We start from the raw sequence: 25962 nt of genomic DNA, 5'->3' as shown, positions 1-25962 counted from the left end.
TTAAGAAACCTAAAACCTAAAAACGTAGCACAGCGTGATTTGTGATGCATGAAACGCCACACCATCAAAGGAAGAGGAACAGGGAAGAGTCCTTTACAATCTGTTATAAGACGAAGGCAGTCTTGTCACTGTCCGTGTATTTAAAGTCACAAAATCATCCATTCATTTTGCTCCTCAGTCAAGTTTTGTTTTCCAAATGAACAAAAAACTAAATCACCATCACTTCTCCTATTAACACATAATCACCTCACCACAACACCATCCACGAAAAAATCCATCATAAAAGTGAAATTCAGCTTGTGTTTGTAGAAAACAAAAGAAAGAGGACTTGAGAAGTATCCTTTTTTTCTTTCTTTCATGTTATGCCTCAGAGCACAGAGTGAGATCCGAGCATACATACAGAGAATATGAATGTCATTGAACGGCAGCCTAGTTGGCAACTCCCGTATCCTTCCCGATGTACATGTCAGCAAGCTTTTTAAACTGCGGGCCCCAGTTAGAGAGGTAATCATATTCATGGTCTCCCTCAGTCACAGAGGACTCCATAGAGCTCAGTGACTCAGCGATTGATCCATTGCCCTCATAAGCATAAGTGGCGAGAGAGTCATAGGGAGGCGCGAAAGGGTCTGTGTCGTTTTCTTGCAGTCTGCTAATAATGAAGTCTCTGACATCTGCGCACTCCTTCATGGGTGAAGGTCTGTGATAGGGAAACAGCATCTCGGGGATGATGTCGCGCCGCAGCTTGTTGCTTTCGATCACCTCCGGGTGGCGCAGCGTGCCAATGTCAAAGGCCTGCGTGTCCTCCTCGCCGCCACCTTCGTCGTTGTAGCTGACTACGTTATCCCTGACGTCCTCTTTGGAGATGATCAGCGGTTCCTTCCTCCTCTGCTTCTTTAGAGCCGAGAACAGCACCACAATCACTGGAAAAAGAGTGAAGAGATTTGTCAGTGGTATTACTGTTAAAGTCTGCATGAAATTAAAATTCTAAATTCTATGTTGTAAATGCATTTTATTGATCTTATTGATTATTGTTTGCATTTTTTGAGCTTGTCATTTTTAATCAAAATGGTTCTTCCGGTTAAACGTCAGACTTCTCTGGTGACGTATGCAGGACTTCTCCAATCATTTAGTCAGCTTAAAGCCACAAGCTCACATTCGGATTTGCTATTTATTTATTTTTATTTTTTTGGATAATCCAATTCACTCACATGTACATCACAATATGGAAGAAGAGATTTGTCGCTACTTATTTTCGTCATGAATTTAATGAAAACTAAGATGAAACCCAATTGAAAACATTTTCATGAACTGTAAAAAAAAAACATTACTGGAAAAACCAAAACAAAACTAAAATGCATTTTCATGACTTAAAAAAGCATCGCTAAACTAATTTTAAAAATCCAGTGTTTATCTCCATGCGATTAATAAAGTAAAAAAAAAAAAAATATATATATATATATATATAAAAGTTTTTCTGAATTTTGAGTATGAATCACTATTAAATTATAGATATGTTATATTTCAAACTTGAAACATTTACAACTCACCTGCATTACATGAGAAAATACCACTAGACTGCAATAATACTAGACTGTACTTAGAAAATGAACACTATTAAAATATTTTTAAAAATAAGCATTTTAACTTGGATGCTCTAAAATACTGCAACTAAAATAAATAAATAAAAACTAAAACTGAAACTAGAAAACTGGAAGCTGGAGAAACTAAAACTAAAGTATAGATATGTTATATTTCAAACTTGAAACATTTACAACTCACCTGCATTACATGAGAAAATACCACTAGACTGCAATAATACTAGACTGTACTTAGAAAATGAACACTATTAAACATATTTTTAAAAATAAGCATTTTAACTTGGATGCTCTAAAATACTGCAACTAAAATAAATAAATAAAAACTAAAACTGAAACTAGAAAACTGGAAGCTGGAGAAACTAAAACTAAAGGTGATGAAAACTAAACTAAAAAAAAAAAAAAAAAGTAAATAAAAAAAATCAAAACTATAACCAGCCTGCCTTGGGTTATGATGCAAATTACAAAACCATGTCTGGATAAACTCACTAAGCAGGATGAGGATGCAGAGAAGTATCGCCACTAGCGCCCCAGTGCTGAGGCCAGCAGAGAGCAGCAACGCGTCGACACTGCAGGAACGGATGTTGCCGGTGGCGTCACAACTGCACACGCGAATGGTCAACGTGCTGGTGCTGCTCTGGATGGGGTAGTCGCTGTCGGAGATAACTACTGGCAGATAGTAGACACTCATTTCACGCCTGTTAAATCCACTTCGTCTGGTCAGGATTCTGGCTGTGTTATCTGTGGGGGTTAAAAGAACATTCAAACAGTCTGAGCTGGAGATATTATCTCATGCTGAGTCAAACAACAGCAAAAATAAAGCTGTTTTTGTTGGTGCCAAAACAAAAAAATTATTAAACACATGCATTTTCCATAAGATTCAAGATTGAAACGTCAAAGGAAAGATTTATTCACCTTCATTATCAAAGATGGTGAAGTTTGGATTCATTGAACTCAAGCTGAATACAAATTTGTGACCCACAAGAGGATCGTCTGTGTCGATGGCACTGATAGTCTGTATGAGCTGGAATGGTAGACATGATTTTGAACTTGCATTTTGAACTTGCATTGAACTTGTCTGCATTGTATATAAAAAGCATTCATATGTTTTGAAACCTTCATGGCTAACCAGTCAAAAATGTATATAAAGTATAAATACCTGCCCAGCTCTGACATTCTCACACACAAATGTCTCATAAATCATGGCAAATTCTGGCGCATTGTCATTTACATCCAAAACCTTTATCAAGACAGGAACACGACTTCTTTGATGAGGGTTATCTAGAGGAATAATGTAAAGATTATCACAATGTAAAGCAGACAATATATATATATTTATATATATATATATAAATAATATATATAAATATATATTTTTATATATATTATAAAAAATATTTTTTTATTTATTAAAAATAAAATTTCTATTTCTTTATGCATGTATTTACTTACTCATTTCACTGGCCAGGACTGAGATGTTGTGCCACTTTGACACTTCCCTATCAAGAGATTTAAGAATTGTGATGGATCCATTCTTGGGGTCGATGTGGTAGAGTCTCTCCGGGTCTGTGTGTTGATCTATTGCATATCTATGGACAGGTTTAAGAAAGAAATAAAAATAACTTAAAACAGTCACTGGCATTCCCTGAAGTTTGAAGAAGAGATGGCATTGCATAGGATTTATTATAAACTATAACATATTAGACAAATGCCAACTGCCAGGGAATTATTGTAAATGAGTTTTTTTTTTATTGTAAAATATTATATATTTTTTGTTTGTTTTATAACAATATGGAAGCCATATGGAAGCCCATTTCAGCCTCAAATTAAAATGAATAAATAAATAAAAAAGTAATTGACACTTTATTTCTCATACTTGCAACTTTATTTCTCCTGCAACTTTTATATTTACAATTTAAATTTAAATGAATTCATTATTACTTGAAATGAATAAATGACTTATTTCATAAATCTATTTTTCACAATTTCTGACTAATTTATCTGCGTTTATTTTTCATCATGGTAACTTCCAATCATAATTGTGACTTTGTATTTCACAATGAGATTTGTTTCTTAATTCTGTATTTTTTTACCCATCAAGCACAAGTTCTCAGAGCTGATTGTGGGCATTACTCCAACACTTTACTGAACAAAACAACTTTAAATGTGTAAACTTTATATACAGTATATGAGGCAAAATCACTAAACATTTGCACCCTGTTTTTGCACTGTTTCAGTCTCTTTTGCTAACCACTCTTAATCCAGTTTCACCATGCACAATCTGCATATGTAGTACTGTGACATGCGTATTCAAATTGTCATTTCACTGCATACAAATCTTTTCTATGTAAATTAGGCTTATTATAGACTGTGCCTTATACACCAAAAGTCAGCACTATCTGTGTTTGTGTACATTTTCTAGGCATCACTGCAGCCATTCATCAAATGCTAATCAAATGAAGAAGAGTGTTTGTATATATATATATATATATATATATATTATTATTATTATTATTTTTTTGCAGTCGAGTGCATTTCCGTCACTTTAAAGAGTTGATTCAGGCACTGGAGCAATGCCGTCCCAGCGAAATATGTCAGATAGCTGTAGTGTGCTGCATCTTCCACAACCTGGAGAAAAACCAGTATTGTACCTGCAATATTGGGATATGCATTCAACAGATTTATTTATTTATTTATTTATATTTTTTTTGTGGGCGTGTTTGTGCCGTTTTTTGATTTGCATAATTTATTTAGAGCTTCGGATGCAGTGCAGACAGCGTGTGGAAATAAACTACCTTGTGCTATCGTGGGTGCAAATCATTTTAGTGAATTCCCTGCAGTAACTGTTGAATAATTAAATATTTCAATTGCTCACTGGATTGGGTAATGTGTGGCATCAGGGTCCCAGGCTGTAATAGTTCCAATTGCTATTCCTTTTGGTGTGTCCTCATTGACCTCAAAGACATACTGAGGCCTACTGAAGACAGGAGGCTCATCTACATCTTTGGCCGTGACCTTGACGATGGCTGTGTCTAAGAATGGGCCCAGAAGAGTGAAGTTGGGGTCCTGGTGTGTATTAGTGACCTCCACTTTCACTGTGTAAACACGCTTACTTTCAAAGTCCAGTTTCTGTATGAAGATCAAGAAGAGTGATTGTTAATATTTCAGTAGCATTATAAATCATAACATATAAATACTAATACTAATTAGTATTATTAATATTACTACTAATACTAATACAGTCTGGCGAGTAAACAAAAAAATGTACTAGCCAATGGCGATTCAATTGCCAAGGTGTCCATAGAGGGTTGATATATATACAGTATATACACCTTGCTACGTGTACTGCGTTAGGCTAACCGAGACTTGTCATTTGCACTTATATATTGTTGCTCTTTTGTTAGTTTTGCCTGCTTTTATTGTCCTCATTTGTAAGTCGCTTTGGATAAAAGCGTCTGCTAAATGACTAAATGTAAATGTAATACAGGGTTTTACCTTTTTGACAATCTTGCTACGTGTACTGCGTTAGGCTAACCGAGACTTGTCATTTGCACTTATATATTGTTGCTCTTTTGTTAGTTTTGCCTGCTTTTATTGTCCTCATTTGTAAGTCGCTTTGGATAAAAGCGTCTGCTAAATGACTAAATGTAAATGTAAATGTAATACAGGGTTTTACCTTTTTGACAACGATAATACCCTCTTGGGTTATCTCATCTGTTATTATATCAAGATATTCTTTGCCATCTCCATCTCCAATTCTGTATTTCATTTCAGCATTTTCTCCCTCGTCACCATCACTGGCTTTGATTCGGCCCACAGTTGATCCGATTGCTGCTGACTCATAAGTGCTTAGGTGGTAAGAACCTTGAAAAGGAAAGAGGTTATTGTCATTTCAACCATATACAACAATTCTATGTCCTTTCTGGTCTTAATTCTAAGCCCTTCATGGCTTTTAAAGTCAAAATCTACCCTATTTGATTAATTCATTCTTAATGCACAATACTAGTTGTATTTTCATTGGTGTGTGTTATTCTTGACAAAAAAATGGTCCTCAATATATTTTAATCAAAATCGAATAACTTGCTCTTCCTCTGAAAAGCCTTTTTTCTGATGTCACTTTGGCCATGCTAGAATTTTGTTTAACTAAAATTTTAACCAATAGCAAACAGCTATTTAAGCTGCACAATACTAGTTGTATTTTCATTGGTGTGTGTTATTCTTGACAAAAAAATGGTCCTCAATATATTTTAATCAAAATCGAATAACTTGCTCTTCCTCTGAAACCCTTTTTTCTGATGTCACTTTGGCCATGCTAGAATTTTGTTTAACTAAAATTTTAACCAATAGCAAACAGCTATTTAAGAAGTATTTTAGTGAACTCATTTGTTTTAGCTCCATGTAATATTTCTCTGGTGAATAATACTCTATCTCACTTGGAAATGCATCAGAAATACAACTCACAGATCAAGAAGTATAAACAATAGATGGCTTGCAATTCACGTTAACTTTAAAAGCATTTTTAATTTAGTGATATCTTACTGTAAGCAAAACGTGGCGGGCTGTCATTAACATCTGTAAGGGTGACGTTGACCATGGTGGTTCCAGACAGACCCCCCATCTGTCCTGCCATGTCTTTGGCTTGTATAACCACCTGATACTCCTTCCGCACTTCTCGGTCCATATTTGAAAGGGCTATTCTGACAATTCCTGCACAGAAAAAAAAACATTGTATAACCAATAAGCATAAAAACATAATATTGTACATAATATCAACAACAATGTAAATGCAACATCTCTCTCTCTCTCACTCTTTCTATCTCTAGTCTATACACACATGATGTACAGTATATTGTGTAATAAATATTAGTAATACAATAAATAGTTCATATCGTACCTATTAATTCATATAGATAATTTTTCATTTATTATGAAATATTCCTACTTACAAAGCACAATTACATATTCATTCATTTATCCACTAATTGTTTTAAATTTAATGCAAGACAGCAGTTTTGCAGTTCTGAGTAAACAGAAACTTGTACTTCCATTTTTCTTAATGTTTTATCTAATAATATATTTATTTGTTTACAACTTTCTTAAAGGGCCAGTGTTTTCCTTTCCTTGTGTTTATACCTTCATCTTAATATTTTGCATCCATAACCTTTATATTGGAACATTTATCAAACTGAACTTCCATTCTTCCCAGAAAAAGTAATAAAACAAGCCCAGCATAGTAATTTGTTCCATTTCAAATTTTTATTTTATTTCGTGTAAAACAAATATTCTAGTTGTAGCTAAATGTGTTAACCAGGCGCAGCAGTGTGTGATCTTTATGCTTCAGACATTCCACATAAAAAGTCACATCCCTGCCTCACTTTGTCAAATGGCCTCAGGCATCCATCGTAGTAGTATGTCAGCAGAGAATATGTTTTCAACAAGATGTTTGGAGGACTCACCTGTCTCTGGCTCCACAGAGAAGTAGGGCTGCCCTTGCAGGATGCTGTACACTAGTTTGGCACTGTTCCCGTATGTGGCATCATCTGCATCAGTGGCATTGACTTCTATTACAAAAGTACCTATAAAAAAGAGAGACAAAAGAGTTTTGAGGAATGGAGAGGAGAGCAAATGGAGATGTTTGATTAAGTCTCCTTCTTCTCTTTTATGGAGACACCCAAAAAACATCAACAATGTAATAAAATGTCCTCAGATTTGACAAAATTCCAAAGTCTGCCTTCAGAAATCATTAGCTTCTCATAAAATTCTTCCAAATACATTCAATTTATTGACATACTGTATGCCAATATTTATTTCTCCTTATAGGCATTTTAGTATAAGCATCTGAGGCAAACGTCAATATTTCACTCAAGCATAATTAAGAACATACCTGAGTCTGAAGAACTATGAAAGACCAACCTCTGAGCAATAAAATATTCCTATGGGTAGCAGTGGAGAAGATACAGTCACTTTAATATTAAGATTAAACCGATTAGCATCTATATAAAACTTTTTCGGGGAAGGATTGTGTTTGGAAATACATTTATATAATATTACATTTCTCAAATGTGAACATTTCTCAATAAATGTATTATCAGGGGGTACAGTTATGAAAAGGAAACAAATAGTTGGGTCCTTGTTTGGCTTCAGAACTGAATTATTAGCATTCATTATGGTTCAAAGGCTACAGTGCCGCTAACCTTGATTTACCACCATTCCTTAAATTGGAAAACCCAGATAGAATTGGTTTTGTCCTAGGGTTGTGTGTCAGAGGGTAATGAGTGCTTCATAATATGATGACACTTTCCCCCTGATTGAGGGCAATAATTTAATAAATAAGATGTACAGTGCCTTATATTAGATTCCAGCTGAACATGAGAACCCATATCAGAGAAGGAAGAGCATCATTAGATTTGCTTTGGGGAGATGATACCAAACAGACTGCTTCACTGCTTGAGGACTGACTTGATTGGAAATGGGATAACCAGAGGTTATTATGATATTACTGAGAAGCAGCATGAATCTACTGAATATTCATGCACTGTGAATATGTATGGTGCAGTGTCACTGCTAGCACAGAGCCACTGATTGTGTAAGACAGTGGTGATAGATGATGTGCGAATGGGAATTAGATGTGAATAGAAAATGTGATAAGATGAGCAAATAGAATATCTTCCATCAGGCACTACATCAGGACTCAAGAGAGGCAGTGTCTAGCGGGCATTGGTTTTAATGTTTACATATATTTGCATTTGACTACCTGAAAAGTGTTTCCTAGATTCCTAGAAAACTGCTATGTTTAGGTAATAGGTTTTTTTTCTGATTATTAATAGAACCATGGTATCAGTCTTATTTGCTATGCATATTGTTATTTACTTATGCGGCAACAAACACCAAATAATAAATAGAAAATGCCAGAACTTATTTTATAATTTTTCCTAGTTTGTTATGGTCTCCAGACCTCTTGACCGCATCAAATTATCCTGGGGTTTTTTAAGTAACTCATGTGGAACTATAACATTCATTTATTATTTGAATACATTTTTTTTTTTTCAATTTCAGGGCACACACAAAAATAAAAATAAAAAAAATAATTAATTAATTAATCATGCAGAAAATGTTGCGTAACTATAGGTCAACATGTTAAAGTCTTAAATCAAAGCCAAAACAAAACATTAAAAACACAAAACAAAACAAATTTTTGTCAAAGTCTAACTCACTTTTGTCTAAATCATAACCTAGTAATGTTGAGTAACATGATAGGTCAACATGATAAAGACTTAAATCAAAGCCAAAACAGCCCTAACACAAAAAAAAAAAAAAAAAAAAAAAAAAAAAACACAAGACTTAACAAGACAAGATACAGACTTAAATCAAAGCCAAAACAAAACAACCCTAATAAAACAAAAGAAAACAAAACGTTGTGAAAGTGTAGCTCACTGTTGTCTAAATGCTCGACTCCATAACACTACATGCTCCAAAGACTTGTCAAATGAAGAAGAAGGGGGAAAAAAACTCTAAAAACCAACAGCACTGAGGCATCATTGACCTTAAAAACACTGCAGTGACAGGAATATCACACCCTGGTGCAGTATTCCAGCATGACAGTAGATGCACTTCAAATAACAACACCGAGAGAAAAAGTAATTTTCATTCACTCACCGATGTCTGACATTTCAGGTACACTGGCAGTGTAGACAGCCTTGGTAAATTTGGGCTCATTGTCATTGATGTCATGTATCTTGACAATGAATTCAGTGGCAGGCTCCAGAGGGAGGCCTGTGATCTTGTTTAAAGCCTGGGCCTGCAGTGTGTAAGAGGCCTTTTCCTCTCTGTCCAGTCTCTGTGTAGCATGCAAATCCCCAGACTTCTCATCGATATGAAAAATTGTGCCTGCTCCTTCCCCAGAGAGAACGTATCTGGCAGTTCCATCCCCTCTGTCTTTGTCTGAGCGAAGCTGCATGGAGAGAAAACAGACTGTGACTTAATCCAAGTTTTGGCACATCATTTGTGGATATTTTCAAATCAAACCCTTTAATCAAACACTGTAACAAAAAGTCCTTCCTTCAGCAAAATGTTAATATGATATGCTGTCATGTTTTATTAACCAGTGGACTTCAGCTAGACTTGTTTTCAATCATGGTTAGCTGCTTAGAAGAATCATCTTTTGGAGGGAAAGCTCTCTAGGGACAATAGAAACACATAAAAGCCACAGTCTTTAGAGTACAAGTCTACAGAACATATTCCATTAAATACTAATGAAGCTTTTAGTCAGTTTTTACCACTGCATTTCCATTTGCATTTCTAAAAATACAAAATGTTCCTAGGCATTTTAGAACATGATGATTTCCATGACTTTTCATTTTAATAGTGATAATACTAATCAGAATTGTTTATTGCCATCTTTGTCCTTACTGTTATCCTGCCACTTAGAATAAACTCATAAAACTTGATCTCATCACTGTCCTCTATATATTATTACATTAAAACTGACTGATGTTAGAAACCAAATCGCCAATGCTTTGAAGTCTTTCAACACTTTTCTTTTTGCCATTTTTATAATAAAATTCAGTTTTTAGCATGTTTGTCTTCTTGAAATGGCGTAATACTAATAATAACAACACTTTATTTGAGAAAAAATTGTGCAAACTATAATTTCCCTGCTTTTAATTATTTGTTTATTTATTACTATTTTATTTATTATAAAGGAAGGTTTTAAAGTCTGGGTATAAGAACAAGCCTAAAATAGAAAATGTTTCAATGCAACACTTTAAATATTAGGTAAAACTCGTTAAAAAAACATTTAAAAAGTTATTTTCTTTTCCTTTAAAATCTTAGTAAGGTACAGAAAAGTCCCCCTAATTGAAGAATCACCCTGATTCATCCCACTAGCTGGGTCATTCAGTTTCCCTGAAATGAGTTTATTTGCCCTTAAGCTGTCCAACTGTCACCGTCTGATGCTTAATTAAATTTCAACCAGTGGGATGAGACTATATGGGTTCTATCAGGCTTCAGTGAATCACAAAAGCAGGTGTTTCATGTGTTTATGTGTGCAGATGCAGGTCCAGCATCTGGTTAGAGTCATGGCCATTTAATGCATTTATCCTGGGCTCTAAATGCTGTTTTTAGAAAGAGCCAGTGGTCTGATTCCACCAGCTGACCCTTCAAACATACTCAGCAGGATCTCATAACAAACACTTTATGTTATCCACTCTGACTGATGGAGAGGGCAAATGAAAGACGAAAGAAAACATCACAAAGCAGAATGTTACAAAAGCAGCTATTTATCTGGCCTAACATAAAAGCTGTGTTCTGACTTACACTGTCTCTAAACAGTGTACACCGTGTCAGATATAGGGAGACATACAAAATGTGCAGGGCTGGGGGTACTTCATGGAGAGGTTTGAGAACCACTGCAATAGACCAATTCAGAGTAGACGTCACAGTTACGTCAATATTTTTGTGCCTTTTGATGTCAAGATCGGTCATCAAAGACGCCATTTGAAGCTAAACGCAGACGTTTAAATGGACATACTATGAATGAAAACTGCTATGATTACTCTACTTTTAAAGCATAAATTTGATTTAAACAATAGGTCTACATAATATTCACATATGCTGTTCATAGGGGACGTATTGTATTAGCCCTACAGTTACAGCATGAAATGTTATTTAAACCTTACTATTAACATTTTTACATAACATTTATTTATATTATCTCACAATTCTGACTTTTTTTTCCTCGCAAATACAGGTTTATATCTCCTAATTCAGACTTTATAACTCGACTTAACTAAAAAAATAGTGAGTTCCCTTTCGATACTACACTCGTACTGCATCTTCCTAGACGCATATGGGAAAAAACCTTTTTTCTCCTGAACTGAAGACTTTTTTCATTCACGCAGTGAAACTGCACGGCCATTGGTTCGTGCAGTGTATTAAAAAAATGAACCAATTGGCTAGGCAGTGGAGCTGCACGAGCCTATGGTGACGAAGCCCGCCAAGCCTGCCAAAGCCCACCAGAATGGATGGGGCATCTGGCGATATAAGCGGGTCGTTCGCCACAGGATTCTCAGATTTCTTCTCCTTCAGCAACGACTCTACGCTCATCGCTGATCCTGAAAGCCTGCTCGCCGTTGACATGCCTCGCAGCTGGATTGAGACCTCCCTGCTCGGCTGACTGGCTCTCTTCGCGCCTCAGCATCGCAGCAGTTCCGGTCCTGTTCCCCTGCAGCCACCCGGCGATACTGAAAGAGCTTATTTCTAGCAGGTAAGCCCTAAAACAACAAATTCTAGTGACGTTGAAAATGTCGTGTTGCGAGTGTGGCTTGTGCAGGGAATCTTGCACAATGCAGAAGGGCAGTGAGTGCGTCACCTGTCTGGGCAGCCCCCATGCAGAGAGTGCTCGCTCACTGAGACAGAATGCTCTCGTTGAAAGCATGAGTCTCGCCCTTCTCCACTCGCGGACAGCTTTCACTGAAGGCAGCCCCGCTCTCCCATTTCTCCTCTCAGCAAGCCTCGGAGAGGGAAACAGCGGAGTAAGGGAATAAGCAACCAGGTTGACCGATCTAATGCCGGCACTGTGCCTGCGTGCTCTCTCTCCCCGTTGCACTCGGATCCGATGTAGAAGGGCAGTGAGCTGTGCGCCTACTGAGACATAATGCTCACTCAGAGCATGAGTCTCGCTCTTCTCCACTCGTGGACCGCCTTTCACTGAAGGCAGCACCGCTCTCCCGTTTCTCCTCTCTCAGCAAGCCCCGGAGAGAGAAACGGCGAAGCCTGGGAACTAAGCAACCGGGTCTGAGCGATCTCACACAGACACAGAGCCTGCGTACTCGCTCTCCCCGCTGCGCTTCGATCCGTGTCTCACACGTAAGGATCGCAATCCCTCTTTACATCGAGCGGCTCTATCCTCCCAAGTAGATCGGAGCAGATGCTGCCACTGGCAGCTTCGAATTGTGTGTGTCACAATGACTGCACTCACAGACACGGGCTGCTTTTACCACGAAAGCAGTCTGCCCCTGTTCGTTCGCGGAAGGTGGCCACGCCTCCTCGTTCTCATGTTTCTCTCGCGGGTTGAGCGATCAGGCAGAGCAATTTCATGCCGACACACATCAGGCGTGCTTAATCTGCCAGTGTGTGTTACACGTGAGAATCAGCGATTCTTGTTTCATGAGCAGCTTAATCCTCCTAGGCAGATCAAAGCAAAACGCTGGTAGCTTCGCATTTGTGTGTGCGTTGCTGAGCCCCGCCTCCCCCGCTCTTGTGTTTCTCTCCTCCCAGTTACTCGGAGGTAGAATGACGGGTATGAAAGATCAGACTTGAGTGATTTAATGCCGGCAAATCCCCCGCATGCATCACTCTCCAAGCAGCTCTTTGATCTGCCAGTGTGTTGACATGTGGGGATCGGTGCCCCTCATTGTTGAGCGGCTCAATCCTCCTGGGGGGTTTGGAGCAGAACGCTGTCACCAAAGATTCAATATCACTGACAGCTTTGTATTTGAACACGCCTCTTGCCTGGGCCACGCCCACGCTGAGGCTGCACTGCTGAGACAGACCACTCTTACAACGAGAGTTCATGTCTTGCTCTGGTTTGCTCGCGGCTTGCCTTTAATCCAACCCCTTGTCACACGGGCAGAGGCCTGTCGGGCCATCCCTGTAGTGCCAATCTGGGTGTTGGAGATAATAAAACGAGGTTATTCACTGCAATTCGCTCGAATACCCCACAATTCAGCTGCGTGGTTCCCACCTCAGCTTAGAGCAAAGACGCACATGTCCTGCGCTCAGAGGTGATGAATTTTCTGGAGTGCCTGGGACTCAGGGTCAATTTTGCCAAGAGCTCGTTGTTCCCCGGCCAGCGAATATCGTTCCTGAGAACAATTTTCGACTTAGCCCAAATGAGAGCTGTAGTCACGCCGGAACGGGCTCTGGCCATACGGAGGCTGGCGACCTTCGATATTGGTACCACTCGCCCTTTCAAAGCATTTCAAAGGATGCTGGACCTCACGGCGGCGGCATCGCCAGCGCTACAGTTGGGTCTGCCCACGGGTTGCATCCCATGTGTGGCGTCATGGACGCCTGCAGATCAGGGTGAGTCATGCCTGTGTAACAGCCCTGGCCCCCTGGAAGAACTCCCGCTGGATGGAACAGGGTGTGGCCATGGGGATGGTTTGCAGACAGTTGTCACGACAGACGCCTCCAAATCAAACAGGGCACTGTGCGAGGGCATACCGACTTTCGGCCACTGGTCAAAGGCGGAAAAATGCTTCCACCTTAACTGCCTGGAAATGCTAGCAGTATGTCGAGCCTGTCAGTTCTTCCTGCCAGTTCTAAAAGGACACCATGTGCTAATCCGTTCGGACAACAGGTCCATGGTGTCCTACATAAATCGCCGGGGAGGCCTCTCCTCGAAGCATCTTTTCACTCTGGTAGAGCGCCTCTTGGAATGGGCTCAACTCAACCTGCGCTCGCTGAGAGCAGTGCATATACCGGGCAAATTGAACCAAGGAACGGACATGCTATCAAAGAGCAATGTCCCCTCAGGGGAGTGGATGCTCCATCTGTAGATGGTTCAGAGGATCTGGGAGATCTTCGGCGAGGCCGAGGCCGTTTTTTCTCCGCTTGGTGTCTAAACCGCGGCAAAGATATTGTCAGAGATATTGTCATTTCTGCAAGAGCTGCTGGATAAGGGACGCTCCCCATCCATGCTCAAAGTTTATGTGGCGGCTATAGCAGTCTCTCATCGGTGGGCAGAAACAGCGTGGTCATCCGCTTCCATCTAGGAGGCTGAATCCGCCTCGTCCCCCTTCCGTCCATTCATGGGATCTGCCCACTGTGCTGAGGGCCTTGAAGGGTCCCGCTTTCGAGCCGCTACAGTCTGCCAACATTCGGTTGCTATCGCTAAAGACTGCTCTGCTTCTAGCACTGGCATAAGTAAAGCGAATAGGGGACCTGCAGGCGCTCTCTAGTAGCCTTGCCTGCCTGGAATTTGGGCCTAACGAAACAAAAGTCATCCTGAAACCAAGGCACGGTTACGTACCTAAGGTGCTCTCCACTCCGTTCAGAGCACAGGTCATTACGCTCTCCACGCTTCCTCCCTCTGAAGAGGACACAGAGCTATCTCTGCTCTGCCCAGTCAGAGCTCTGAGAATCTATATTGAGCGTTCCGCCCCTATAGGCGGTCGGAACAACTCTTTGTCAGCTTCGGTAAGCGCACCAAAGGGCTTCCGGTCACGAAGCAAAGACTTTCTAGATCAGTGTTTCTCAACCCTGGCCCTGGGCGCCCCCCAGCACTGCATATTTTGTGTGTCTCCCTAATCAAACACACCTGATTCAACTCACTAGCTCATTAAAAAGAACTCCAGAACCTGAAATGGGTGTCAGATAAGGGAGACATACAAAATGTGCAGTGTTAGGGGCACTCAGGACCAGGGTTGAGAAACATTTCTCTAGATGGATAGTAGACTCCATCTCGCTAGCGTACTCTCTTTTGGGCCTTCATGCCCCATTGGAGTACGGGCCCACTCGACTAGAGGCATCCCCTCGTCTTGGGCATGGTCCAGTGGTGTGTCCATTGCGGATATCTGTGAGGCGGCCGGCTGGGCCTCGCTGTCCACATTCGCAAAGTTTTATAACCTGGAAGTCCCGGCCTTGCAGGCCAGGGTCCTTTCTGCTTGAAGTGACATGCGCTGCATAAACAGATCTGGCAGAGAGCCCTTGGCCGTATCATGCTCAAGCTCTCTGGCATTAGTTCACATGTTAGCTCTCGACGCCTGGGTTGAAGTTACAGGAGTACTCTGGGTCGAAGTTACAGGAGTACTCTGGAACGATTAAACAGGTCGGGTGTGACCTCAGGAAGCTCAGCCCATCTTAGACTTGGGTTGTTGTTAACTTCTCTATGGGCATTGGTTGCTTATGGAAGTTTGATACTTTTAGTCATTCCACTACATTAGCACGGCGTGATTGTACTGTGTTCCCATATGCGTTTAGCAAGACGCAGTACGAGTGTAGTATCGAAAGGGAATTTACTCGGTTGCTAACATAACCTCGGTTCCCTGAGATACGGGAACGAGTACTGCCTTGCTAGCCGTGCTATGTAGCTGCACGACTCAGTCGTCACTTCAGTCGAAGTAACCTGATAATCTTGTGGCGAGCGCCCGCTTATATAGCCAGATGCCCTGTCCATTTTGGCGGGTTTTGGCAGGCCTTGGCAGGCTTGGTGGGCTTCATCGCCATAGACTCGTGCAGCTCCGCTGCCTAGCCATTGGTTTGTTTTTTAATGCACTGCACGAACCAATGGCCGTTCAGTTTCACTGCATGAATGAAAAAAGGCTTCAGTTCAGGAGAAAAAATAATTTTTCCCATATGCGTCTAGCAAGATGCATTACTCGTTCCCGTATATCAGGGAACCGAGGTTACGTTAGTAACCGAGTATGTTTTCTGCCAACAGATAGGCTCTGCCCACAAAAAACGTCATCCCTGTTTCGGATCTGTAAGACTATCCCACTCTCAAACGTCAATTTCATTGAATAACAGTGCTTATTGCTGGATGTCAAGCTCTTGTAATATGCGGAGAACATTTTGAAAATGACATCTAATCAATATAATCTATAATCTTTTTAAACATAACTATTTTGTACCGTATCCGTGTAATTCTCTAGCCATAAAGACTATCTCTCCCGGGTTTTCTGTAACCATGATGCGCACGCATCCTAAATGTTTACAAACCTATAATTGGTCTATTGATTCAATGATTTGAAAAGCCTCGCTTCTACCATCACCACAGATTATTTCAGTGAGACTGCGATGCCTTTTCTACAACGAAAAAGGACAGCAAGACTTACATTAAGTCTTAGATTACATTACATTACATCCCAGAATCTGATTGAATCGTAGTATTTTTATACCTAATACAGCTGAGCAGCTAAATGGAAATCACAAGACCTGAATACAAATTTTAAATCCTTTATTCCTTAATTTATCTCCTGACTTCCCTGTCAAGAGCTGTATCAGTGTCCACTTGTTCACTTTGCCGTTTATTTAGTTTTCCACCTCATTCTTAACGTGAGAGTGGACATTAAATATGTGCGGCTTTCAGGTATTTGTGGCTGTACAAAACAGCTCCTTATGCGCTTGATATTGCAAACTGGTATTTCTTATCATAATATTTGAATGTATTGTCATAATAATAAACACAACATTTAATGCATTGTTTGAATTGTAATCACTGCTCTTCATAATTTATAATTATTTATCTATAGAGGCTATGAATCGATTACAATTTGACTCATAGCCAAGTACCCTGTCAAAAGCATTTAGTCTAGCATGCCCAAAGATCAGAAAAGATGTTCCAAGTAACTTTTTGACCAAATTTTGACCAAGTTCCCTTATTAGTATGTGCTATATGCTAAACAATAATTATATATTGAGGGGAAAAGAACAAAGTTTTAAGCCTCTTTGTTGTATTCTATGTTTTCTGTACGTATACAACACTGTCAGTATTTTAATAACAGGGACTGTGCTGCTGAATGTCAGTATGGACTCCTCTTTCATGTTTAATGTGGCATAAATATAGCATGCCTCTGAACTGAGGCTTGATGAATTGCAGTCCCTTCCTTCACACAGCCACTGCAGATGGGTTGGACGTCAATGGGGGGAATGAAAAAGAGTGAGTGAAATAGCCCATTATTGTTGATTCCTGTCAGGTCTCTGCGGAGCCACTTTGTCCTGGAAATGAGAGCGGTAAAAAACTAAACCCTGGTATGAAGTATTCTGTCTCAAAACGACTCTCTCCCACTCTCGTTCACTTTCTGTCTCTCTGCCTCTGTGAATATTCATGCCTCAGTGAGTGTGTAATTCATATTTGTGCTACTTTAAGTTCTTTGATGATGGCACCAAGTTTTTCAAAGTGCCTGCCACACAGTGCTGTGTTCAAATCCAGTGTCAAACCATATAAAGCTCAGGAAAACGAAAGAGGAATGCAAAAATCAAGTGTTTGCATCTCCTCCAAGCCCTGTTTTGCTAGACAAGGAGGCTCGTTCTGGGCCCGTGTTATCGTGGACACTCACCTTGCCGACGTACTGATAGTTACTTCCTGTGTATTCCTCCGACAGGAAGAACTGCCTCCACATCCAGTCCCTTTTGGATCTGTGTAGCACCAGTTTATCTCCTTTCATCAGATGGTTCCAGTGAAAGAGATTCCCATCACTCCTCTCTAGCAATATGACTGGAGAGCTCAGGTGCGGAAAGACCAGTGGAAGCAGCCAGAGGAAGTGATTCATTATCATTGCAGCCAATTGATCGGCCCAACTGCAGTGACTCCTTATGAATAAGCTAACAAGGGAGGGCAGTGCTGAATTGAAAGTGATGTAGATGGAAACATCAGCAACCCTGACATTGTAGAATCGCCTTTGATCCTCCTTTGATTCCCTGTAAAAATAATCAAAGCAAAAAAGTTACAGTGTGTTGGAGGTCATTGCAGCCCTTGTCAAGATCCAACACCCGTTTCTTACACTGTAATCCCTTTGTTGTTCGTGGAGTATATCCCACAGGGGCCTCATGCAGTATTCTATTCACAAAAGATCAAACATGTAGCCTCACACAAAACCTTGCATATAACATGCCTGTGCAATTAACAGAAATGCCTGCATCGGTAAACACAGCTAAGATGGCATAGTACGCCAGGTCTGGGTCATGGTCAGGGCATACTGTTATCATCGGTTAACCAAAAATTTTCCATTATTTGTGACATATTAAAAACATTGATAATCAATAAATAAAAAAAGAATACATGAATATAGATAATTCGTTTTTAATAGTATTTATGTTATTAGAATACATTTTTAGGTTACACATTAATGGAAACATCTGCAATTGTTTTGCAGAATATGTAACTGAACATATTTTTTTTTGTCCTTATTGCATTTATAGAACTTTAACCATCAGATATTTCACAAATTGAATCATTTTGCGATGAAAAACATTTCATAAGACGGACTGATGATATAGCCTACTTGCTTATTATGTAAATTTTGTAAATTTTGAACAAAAAATGTTATAGTGTATCTTTAATTTTAATTAACAACATTGTTTTTTGTTTTGTGAATGGCACTGTGATTGATATGACCAATTAAATTTTTAGAATCTGCTGTGGGGAAGGGTTTCAATATAGACAATAGTCATACTGTATAAACAAATAGATCCAATTGCTACAAACAGTAGGCTATTGCTACCTTTCAGGATCTGCTACTAATGCTGTACTGAGCTTATAGGTTCAGGTTAAGGGATAGTATTTGTTTTAGGGTATGTAGGGGTGTAACAATATTCAAACCGAACTGAAAAACCATTATACAAAATGATGATTTAGTTTGATTATTTGTTATCATTTTCTTTTCTTTTTTTTATCATAGTCCTGGCCAAAATATAGTCCTGGGGAAATCGTGGCCTAATGGTTAGAGAGTCGGACTCGTAACCCAAAGGTTGCGAGTTTGAGTCTCATACTTGCAGGGATTGTAGGTGGGGGGAGTGAATATACAGCGCTCTCTTCCACCTTCAATACCACGACTGAGGTGCCCTTGAGCAAGGCACCAAACCCCCAACTGCTCCCCGCAGCAAAAAATGGCTGCCCACTGCTCCGGGTGTGTGTTCACGGTGTGTGTGTGTTCACTGCTGTGTGTGTGCACTTTGGATGGGATAAATATAGAGCACTAATTCACCATACGGGATGGGTCACCATACTTGTCCACATGTCACTTCACTTCACTTTCCTTTTTCCCCTGAATATAGCACATACCGAACCTTGACCCTAAAACTGTGAATCGAACCGAACTGTGAGCAATCTGAATCGTTACACCCCTAGTATGCAGGCAATCAGTATTATGATTGACATGACCAATGGACTTTTTAGAATCTGCTTTTTGGTTTGGGATAAAAAATAAAAATAAACACTGGTTTGGGGTAAACAAACAACAACAACAAAAAACAGTAATAATAAACCATATGCACTGGCTGGGCAACTTCTGTTGGTTACTTCTGTGGGGAATGTTTAATTATGTTTTATTAAAATACACAGAGTTAAATCTGCATATTTGATTATCAAGTAACTATATAAAAATGGGAAACTACAAATATGATGGAAATTATACAACTCAGTCTGACAGAGACCAATTTCTAGAGACTGATTTCCAGCACATCCTCTGACTGTTATTTGGTCGAGACCCTCAGCATTATTATTGATCGAAATTATGTTCACATCTCGTGCAGTTACAAACAACGATTAAAACAAAGTCCGCAAGTGATTGACGTGACAATCAAATTTTTTTTATTCCAATGCCATCTTCCTTATTCCCTTGTCCTCTTAATATGTTCCACATCCAAATCGATTTCCAGAGGGAGTACTACAGTACGGGTGTTATAGCTACATCAGAGCCGAGAAAAATCAACATGCGTAGCAGGAACAATAAGAGACCTTGATTATATGTCACAGAATGACTAGGGTTAGATTCAAATGCTGGTCACACAAACTAAAAGCTCTTGCTCGCTGCCTCAAATAGTGATTGCTGCTGGCAGAGTGGCCTGCCACTGTGTTTATTCCTTAGCTTTCAGGCTGAGTGTTTAAGCATGACAGCTGATGTGCGATACATTCAATTAAGTGGGACCAAGTGAAACATTACTCACCTCCTTTTCACCTTTTAGAAAGGATTTTTCACAAGCACATCCTTATAAGTTGCAAACAGAGTTTTGATGTTGCTAAATGTTTGAATGCCTGTTCCGAGAGATATTTAATGCCACTATTACATTTCTGAACTGCTGTAAGCAAACACATCAGTGTTCAACATGGCCAGCAGGCTCTAATTTAGCTTTCAGCTTACATGACTACAAACCAACTAAATAGTATACAGTAAATATTAATAATAATTTATCCCATAGCTTCCTCTAAGAAAAAAAAGAACATTACAATCAGCCTAGCAACAAGACAAACACGGCAATAATATTAAGTGGTTAAGTGGTTAAGTGGTCAATAATATTACTGTAACATTCTATGAGGTAATAACCTCTCAGGTTATTTTCAATACAAACAAGAACTGAGTTACGTTTGTGATGATGGAGAATATAGAGAGCCCACCAACTTTTTCAGTGGCCTTGTTCCGGAAATAATTTTCCAATGTGGATTTTTTTTTTTAAGTAAAATAAAATAAAATAAAAAGTATCATAATCCATGAACCAAACCAACCAGCACTCTTAAAAATAAAGGTGCTTCAAAAGGTTCTTCAAGCGATGCCATAGAAGAACCATTTTTGGGTCCACAAAGAACCATTCAGTCAAAGGTTCTTTAAAGAACCATCTCTTTCTTACCTTTTTGTAATCTGAAGAACCTTATTTTGCCATAAAGAACCTTTTGTGAAACAGAAAGGTTCTTCAGATGTTAAAGGTTCTTTATGGAACCATTTAGACAAAAAGGTTATTCTATGGCATCGTGAAACACCTTTATTTTTAAGAGTGTAAGGTGAATTACAACACTGCAAACTTGAAGATTTGAAGCAAAAATGTATTTGAAAATCGGACAAAAATTCAAAGGTTCAAGATTGTGTACTTAATTGCTTTAACAAGGGAAAAATCTACAATCCCATGAAGCTTTGAGAACAATATAGAAATTATATATATATAATTTGATGTTGCATATTTGTTTGACTTTTATATCATTTGCAGTGCTTCAGGGAAGTGGACGAGTGCTAAAGTGTTCTTTTTACACAAATTGCTTGTTGCAGTTCTCTGATTGGTGGAGATTTCTCTGTATCATGAGTAATAGTTTTTCCAGGAATTCAGGTTAAACACTGTTATTTAAAAATAAGTTTTGAGTTCTGATTTATTTATAATGCATATTTAAAAACAACCTTGGTTGGCCAAAGTGCTGTACATAAAGTAATATACAAATGCAGTTACAAAAGGTTAAAAACGCAAGAGAAAAGATGAGTTTTTAACATGGATCTGAAATCAGAAAAATAAGATGAAATAATGTGTGCTGATGGGCTTCAACAACAGCATATACTATCAATTAACCTTGTAGCTCAGAATAGGTCTTTAAAGGTTTATAAGTTATTATTGTTAAAAAAAACAGTGAAAATGAATAGGATTGTTTACTTTCCAAACTGACTGTTTCACTCTAATTGAAAATTTCAGACCACTGGATACCACAGCTGATCAATCAAAATCAAGTATTCCAGACCACTTCATTGCTGACCTCTAACATCTCAGAAAATTCATCACATTCCCACATCCTTTGTTTTTATACAGAATAATTTCAATTCAACCCATTTTCTGTCAATAGGAATGGAATCTTCACTAAAATATACCTTCCAGTTCAAAATGTTTGTAAAGTTCTTGAAATAGCTTGTTGTATTCATCATTCAGCATGGCAAGAGAGGCCATATCGCTATCTAAATATATATTTTGACTGTTTAATATCGTTTAATAAAGTGCTGTGTATTTCCTTGTTAATTCCCCGTCTTGCCCCCGGCTGGCATAAAAACCATTTCTGTTTTGTAACATGTAATCCACTTTGATTATTATTATGATTAAATGCTGCAGTTATAATTTAAACTCTTTCCATGAGCCTTATTAGAATATTAATTCTAGATGTGCACTGCATAATAAGCAGCCTTTGACTTCTCATTAATTTTAAGGTATAAGTGGTCAGTGATTTGGCTGAGGAAAGAGAGAGATGGGCATTGGATACACTTTCGGAACGTGCCACATATCACCTATTAATTAGATAATTATCATTAATGCCCGCAGCTCTGAGTCAAGTACACTTAATCCTTGTATCTAAGCTATCATGGAACCAAATCTGGGCTCCGTAATGACATATAATATATTTTTTCCCCCTTTTTTCCCATTTTGCCTGAATTCTGATGCTATCCAGCTGCATATGCAAATCTAATGCAGACTTCTGTGTCCATGACCATCCTTGCCATATGTACAGCAGCTTACATCTCCTACATAGCTGCATATGTTTAAGCTCTAGTGAGTAACATTTACGTTTAAGGCACTGAAGACACTCTTATATCCATTACTTTAGCATTTGACACCAACAACAAGCCACAGATGCAACAGTTACCACTTGGGGGAGCCCAATACCTTTTTCTCTCCTTTCTTCCCTGTATGAATCTCCCCATCACTCCATCCCTCATGCTGGATGGCTCTCACAGCTGGCCTCTCCCTTACAATACTAATGCCCTGTCTTCTTTGTTTTGAAACTTTGGTACAGATCAGATATGCACCATGTTGATTGCCTGCCTGGAGGATCGGCTTTGATTCTGCCAGGTTCACAGATTCAAGCCAATCATTTATACCCTGAGTTATTAGACAGAACACTTTCTCTGGTTTTGCGTAGCTCTGAGGATCTAATGGCAGGAGCTGATGGAGGTTTTGTCTGATTAAAAAAAGTATGTGTGTTGTCAGAGAAGGGCAAAGAGGAAGGGAGGGCTGTGTGGTACACAGTTACGGATACTGGAAATGCTCAATAACAATGCTAGGGATTTAACTGGCGACTAGAATTCAGATGGATGCAAGATGAACAGTCCCTTGACCTCCTACAATGCTTTTTTATTGGTCACTTCCTCAGGTCACAACGTAAATGTTATTTCAATACCTCCCTGAAAAGTAACATATTGGTTGGATCTTTCACCTCATTATGAGGCAAAATGCCTCGCATTTTGAGGCAGAAAGAAATAGAGAGAAATGATATCAGAAGACAGAAATGGAGAGAGAGAGAGAGAGAGCTTCCCTAAATGGAAGCATGTGGGGCTTCATCTCATGATTTATCTCTGTGTTAAAAGGCAATTATACATGTGGCACTAGCTCAGAGGAAGTGTGCACTTTAATTTGTGTGAAACAGTCATGCCATTATGTGTTCATGTCAGATGTATAAATCACAGTTTGCATATACTGGTTGAGTTCAGAAGCACAGCTAGACAAATCTGATCTAAACTCAAGTCTAAGAATGGTTTAAACAGTCAATATGCAATTATGTTTTAGGTACACAGACAAGAATATATCCTTATTGGTAATACAGCACTCAAAGTGATTTGCATACAGTCTTACGTTTAACTTATGCAGTCACAAATGGTACAAACAATCATCACAGAAGCTGGAAAACGCTCATTGATATCCTACACAAACACTTTCAAACACAGAGTGCTGCTTATGCAGGTTTAGTGTTACAGCTTTGCCAACTACAGAATCTGCAGCGCTTTAGCTAAAACCCTGGGTTAAGGATCACAAACAGAGACAGTGGTGCATGAAAGCAATTTCCCTTCGTCAGCTGTGATATGTTGTATGTCAAAGATCAAACACGCACGCAGACCTCAAATTGTGTGCACACCTCCTTGTAAAAAGCGATGGTGTAATTAAACGGATAGGGATAGAGGGAGGATTTTAGAAACTTTAGCTGCACTCATGACTCCTGTGGGTAGTAAAGTTAAACTAGACATGGATTGGTTTGAAGAATGTCACACTTTGTTTACATATAAATAAATGTATAATATTATAATACATAGATAGATAGATAGATAGATAGATAGATAGATAGATAGATAGATAGATAGATAGATAGATAGATAGATAGATAGATAGATAGATAGATAGATGTCCAAATAAAAGAGCGGATGACTGGCATTTCAAATAAGATTAAATGATCTGGCATGTCTGTGCCATTATGACAAAGGGCAGAAGTCATTCAAGTCTATTACATTAAAATTCCAATCCATGATGAGGTTGTTGAGGTTGTTACCATGAAAAAACGTAATTCCATGCAGAAGGAAGCATTCCAAAGTATGTTGGTTCATATTTGAGTTTGGCCTCTTGTCAGTTCCAAAGCAACAATTTCAAACTAATAATGAAATTGCAATGATTAGCAGATTAGCTGGCGTTATCTAAAGAGTTAGATGCATAAGGCTCTTACCTTAACAAAACAGACTCCTGTGCTCTTCTGAGAGCATGTCATCCTCATGGAAGTACGACGCTGGCTTCTGTACTCGCCTCTTGGCAGCGCTCAGATTCCAAGACTGACTACAGTTGTGTGTGAGACTCCAGCTGCCTCTCTCCCTTCCTCGCTCACACATAAAGCCCTCTCTCTCCTGCTCTATCCTTTCTTTCTTGCTCTGCTGGACAAGGATGCAGTTTGCAGAGGGAAGCAGGCTCTGATTGGTTGCCATTCATAAGATTGTGATTGGGGATGGAGTTGACTGGGAGGAGGGAGCGAGGGGAGTGTTGGCTACAGACCAGGGCATTGAAATGAGGACAGTGGGTTTAACACAGCAGGCATGATGACTTTCAAGAATTAAATCTTGGACTGAAAACATTGGTAAAGGGCAGGAAGCCGAAGCATATCTGTGACATGCTAACAGCCTTACAAAGGTTTTTGTAGGGGCAGTTGTTTTCATCGCACATATAAGTGAAAAAACAATTAAATTTTTTCCTATACTTCTATTTCTGTATATAGTACATTATTCAATTTTTTTTAATTTTTTTTTATTATATTAGTTTTATATTACATCCCTACTGTGTTATTCCTATGTATGTCTACACTATCATGTATGTCTGCACTATGTTTGTACTTTCTTCAACACTGGAAGCTCCTGTCGTCAAGTCAAATTCCTTGTGTGTGTAAACATACTTGGTAATAAAGCTCTTCTGATTCTGATTCTGATTCTGAAATATAACTGTCAGATGGTTCAGCTGAACACATAAATCAGATCATCCAGTGGAGCTGGCAGTCTTTCTCAACAAAAGTAGGAGTTTCGTGCAGTAAAGAGCATAGAGAGAGTAATGTATTCAAAGAAATGAAAAATAAATAAAGAATATCTCAGCGTCTGAAAATAAAATATGGATTTTTTTGAAAATGAAAATCATACATTTCACATATAAGACTTCTGACGTATGTTCAGAAAAAATATCATTTTAAAAATTATTTATAAACTAAATTATGTTTAGGTGCCAAAAGGTTTGAATAATACTATAAATGGACCTCGGGGGAAAAATGTATTATATGACCCATTTGATATTCAGTGAAATAATTTACAATTCATTATTATTTCTCTAACACAACTCTAATATTACAATTAGGGTAATATATAATATAGAGGTGATATTAGTAAAATCTGAATACAAATTTGGAAGAATACTGCATCAGTTTTGGGTTTGAGTATTTTCTCCAACTTCCGTTCAGATCCGTATGTTTCACTCTCTTTTGTATAGCAAAATTGCATACATTTCACATATACTACCATTTAAAAGTTTGAGGTAAGTAGGATTTTAAGGTTATTATTATTATTGTTTTTTAAAGTAAATTAAAACTTTTCTTCAGCAAGGATGT

The 25962-nt window shown here is 38.8% G+C and overlaps 1 protein-coding gene across 1 annotated transcript; it reads right to left on the bottom strand.

Annotated features, from left to right (window-relative positions):
- Positions 1–356: 356 nt before the first annotated feature.
- Positions 357–24609, bottom strand: LOC107567403 (cadherin-10-like). The gene is made up of 12 exons (XM_016253082.1): positions 24550–24609; positions 17657–18017; positions 9252–9546; positions 7052–7171; positions 6135–6302; positions 5272–5459; positions 4471–4724; positions 3048–3184; positions 2755–2876; positions 2511–2619; positions 2085–2336; positions 357–920 (listed from the first exon to the last, which is right to left on the bottom strand). The coding sequence occupies exons 2-12, from the start codon at positions 17873–17875 to the stop codon at positions 430–432; spliced, it is 2355 nt and encodes a 784-aa protein (XP_016108568.1). The 5' UTR covers positions 17876–18017; positions 24550–24609; the 3' UTR covers positions 357–429.
- Between the last annotated feature and the right edge of the window lie 1353 nt (positions 24610–25962).

This window comes from Sinocyclocheilus grahami, unplaced genomic scaffold (assembly GCF_001515645.1).
Source record: "Sinocyclocheilus grahami isolate Dianchi unplaced genomic scaffold, SAMN03320097.WGS_v1.1 scaffold1156.1, whole genome shotgun sequence".
Taxonomy (NCBI): Eukaryota; Metazoa; Chordata; class Actinopteri; order Cypriniformes; family Cyprinidae; genus Sinocyclocheilus; species Sinocyclocheilus grahami.
Note: the sequence above shows the minus strand (reverse complement) of the source record. Positions and strands in the feature narration are given on the sequence as shown.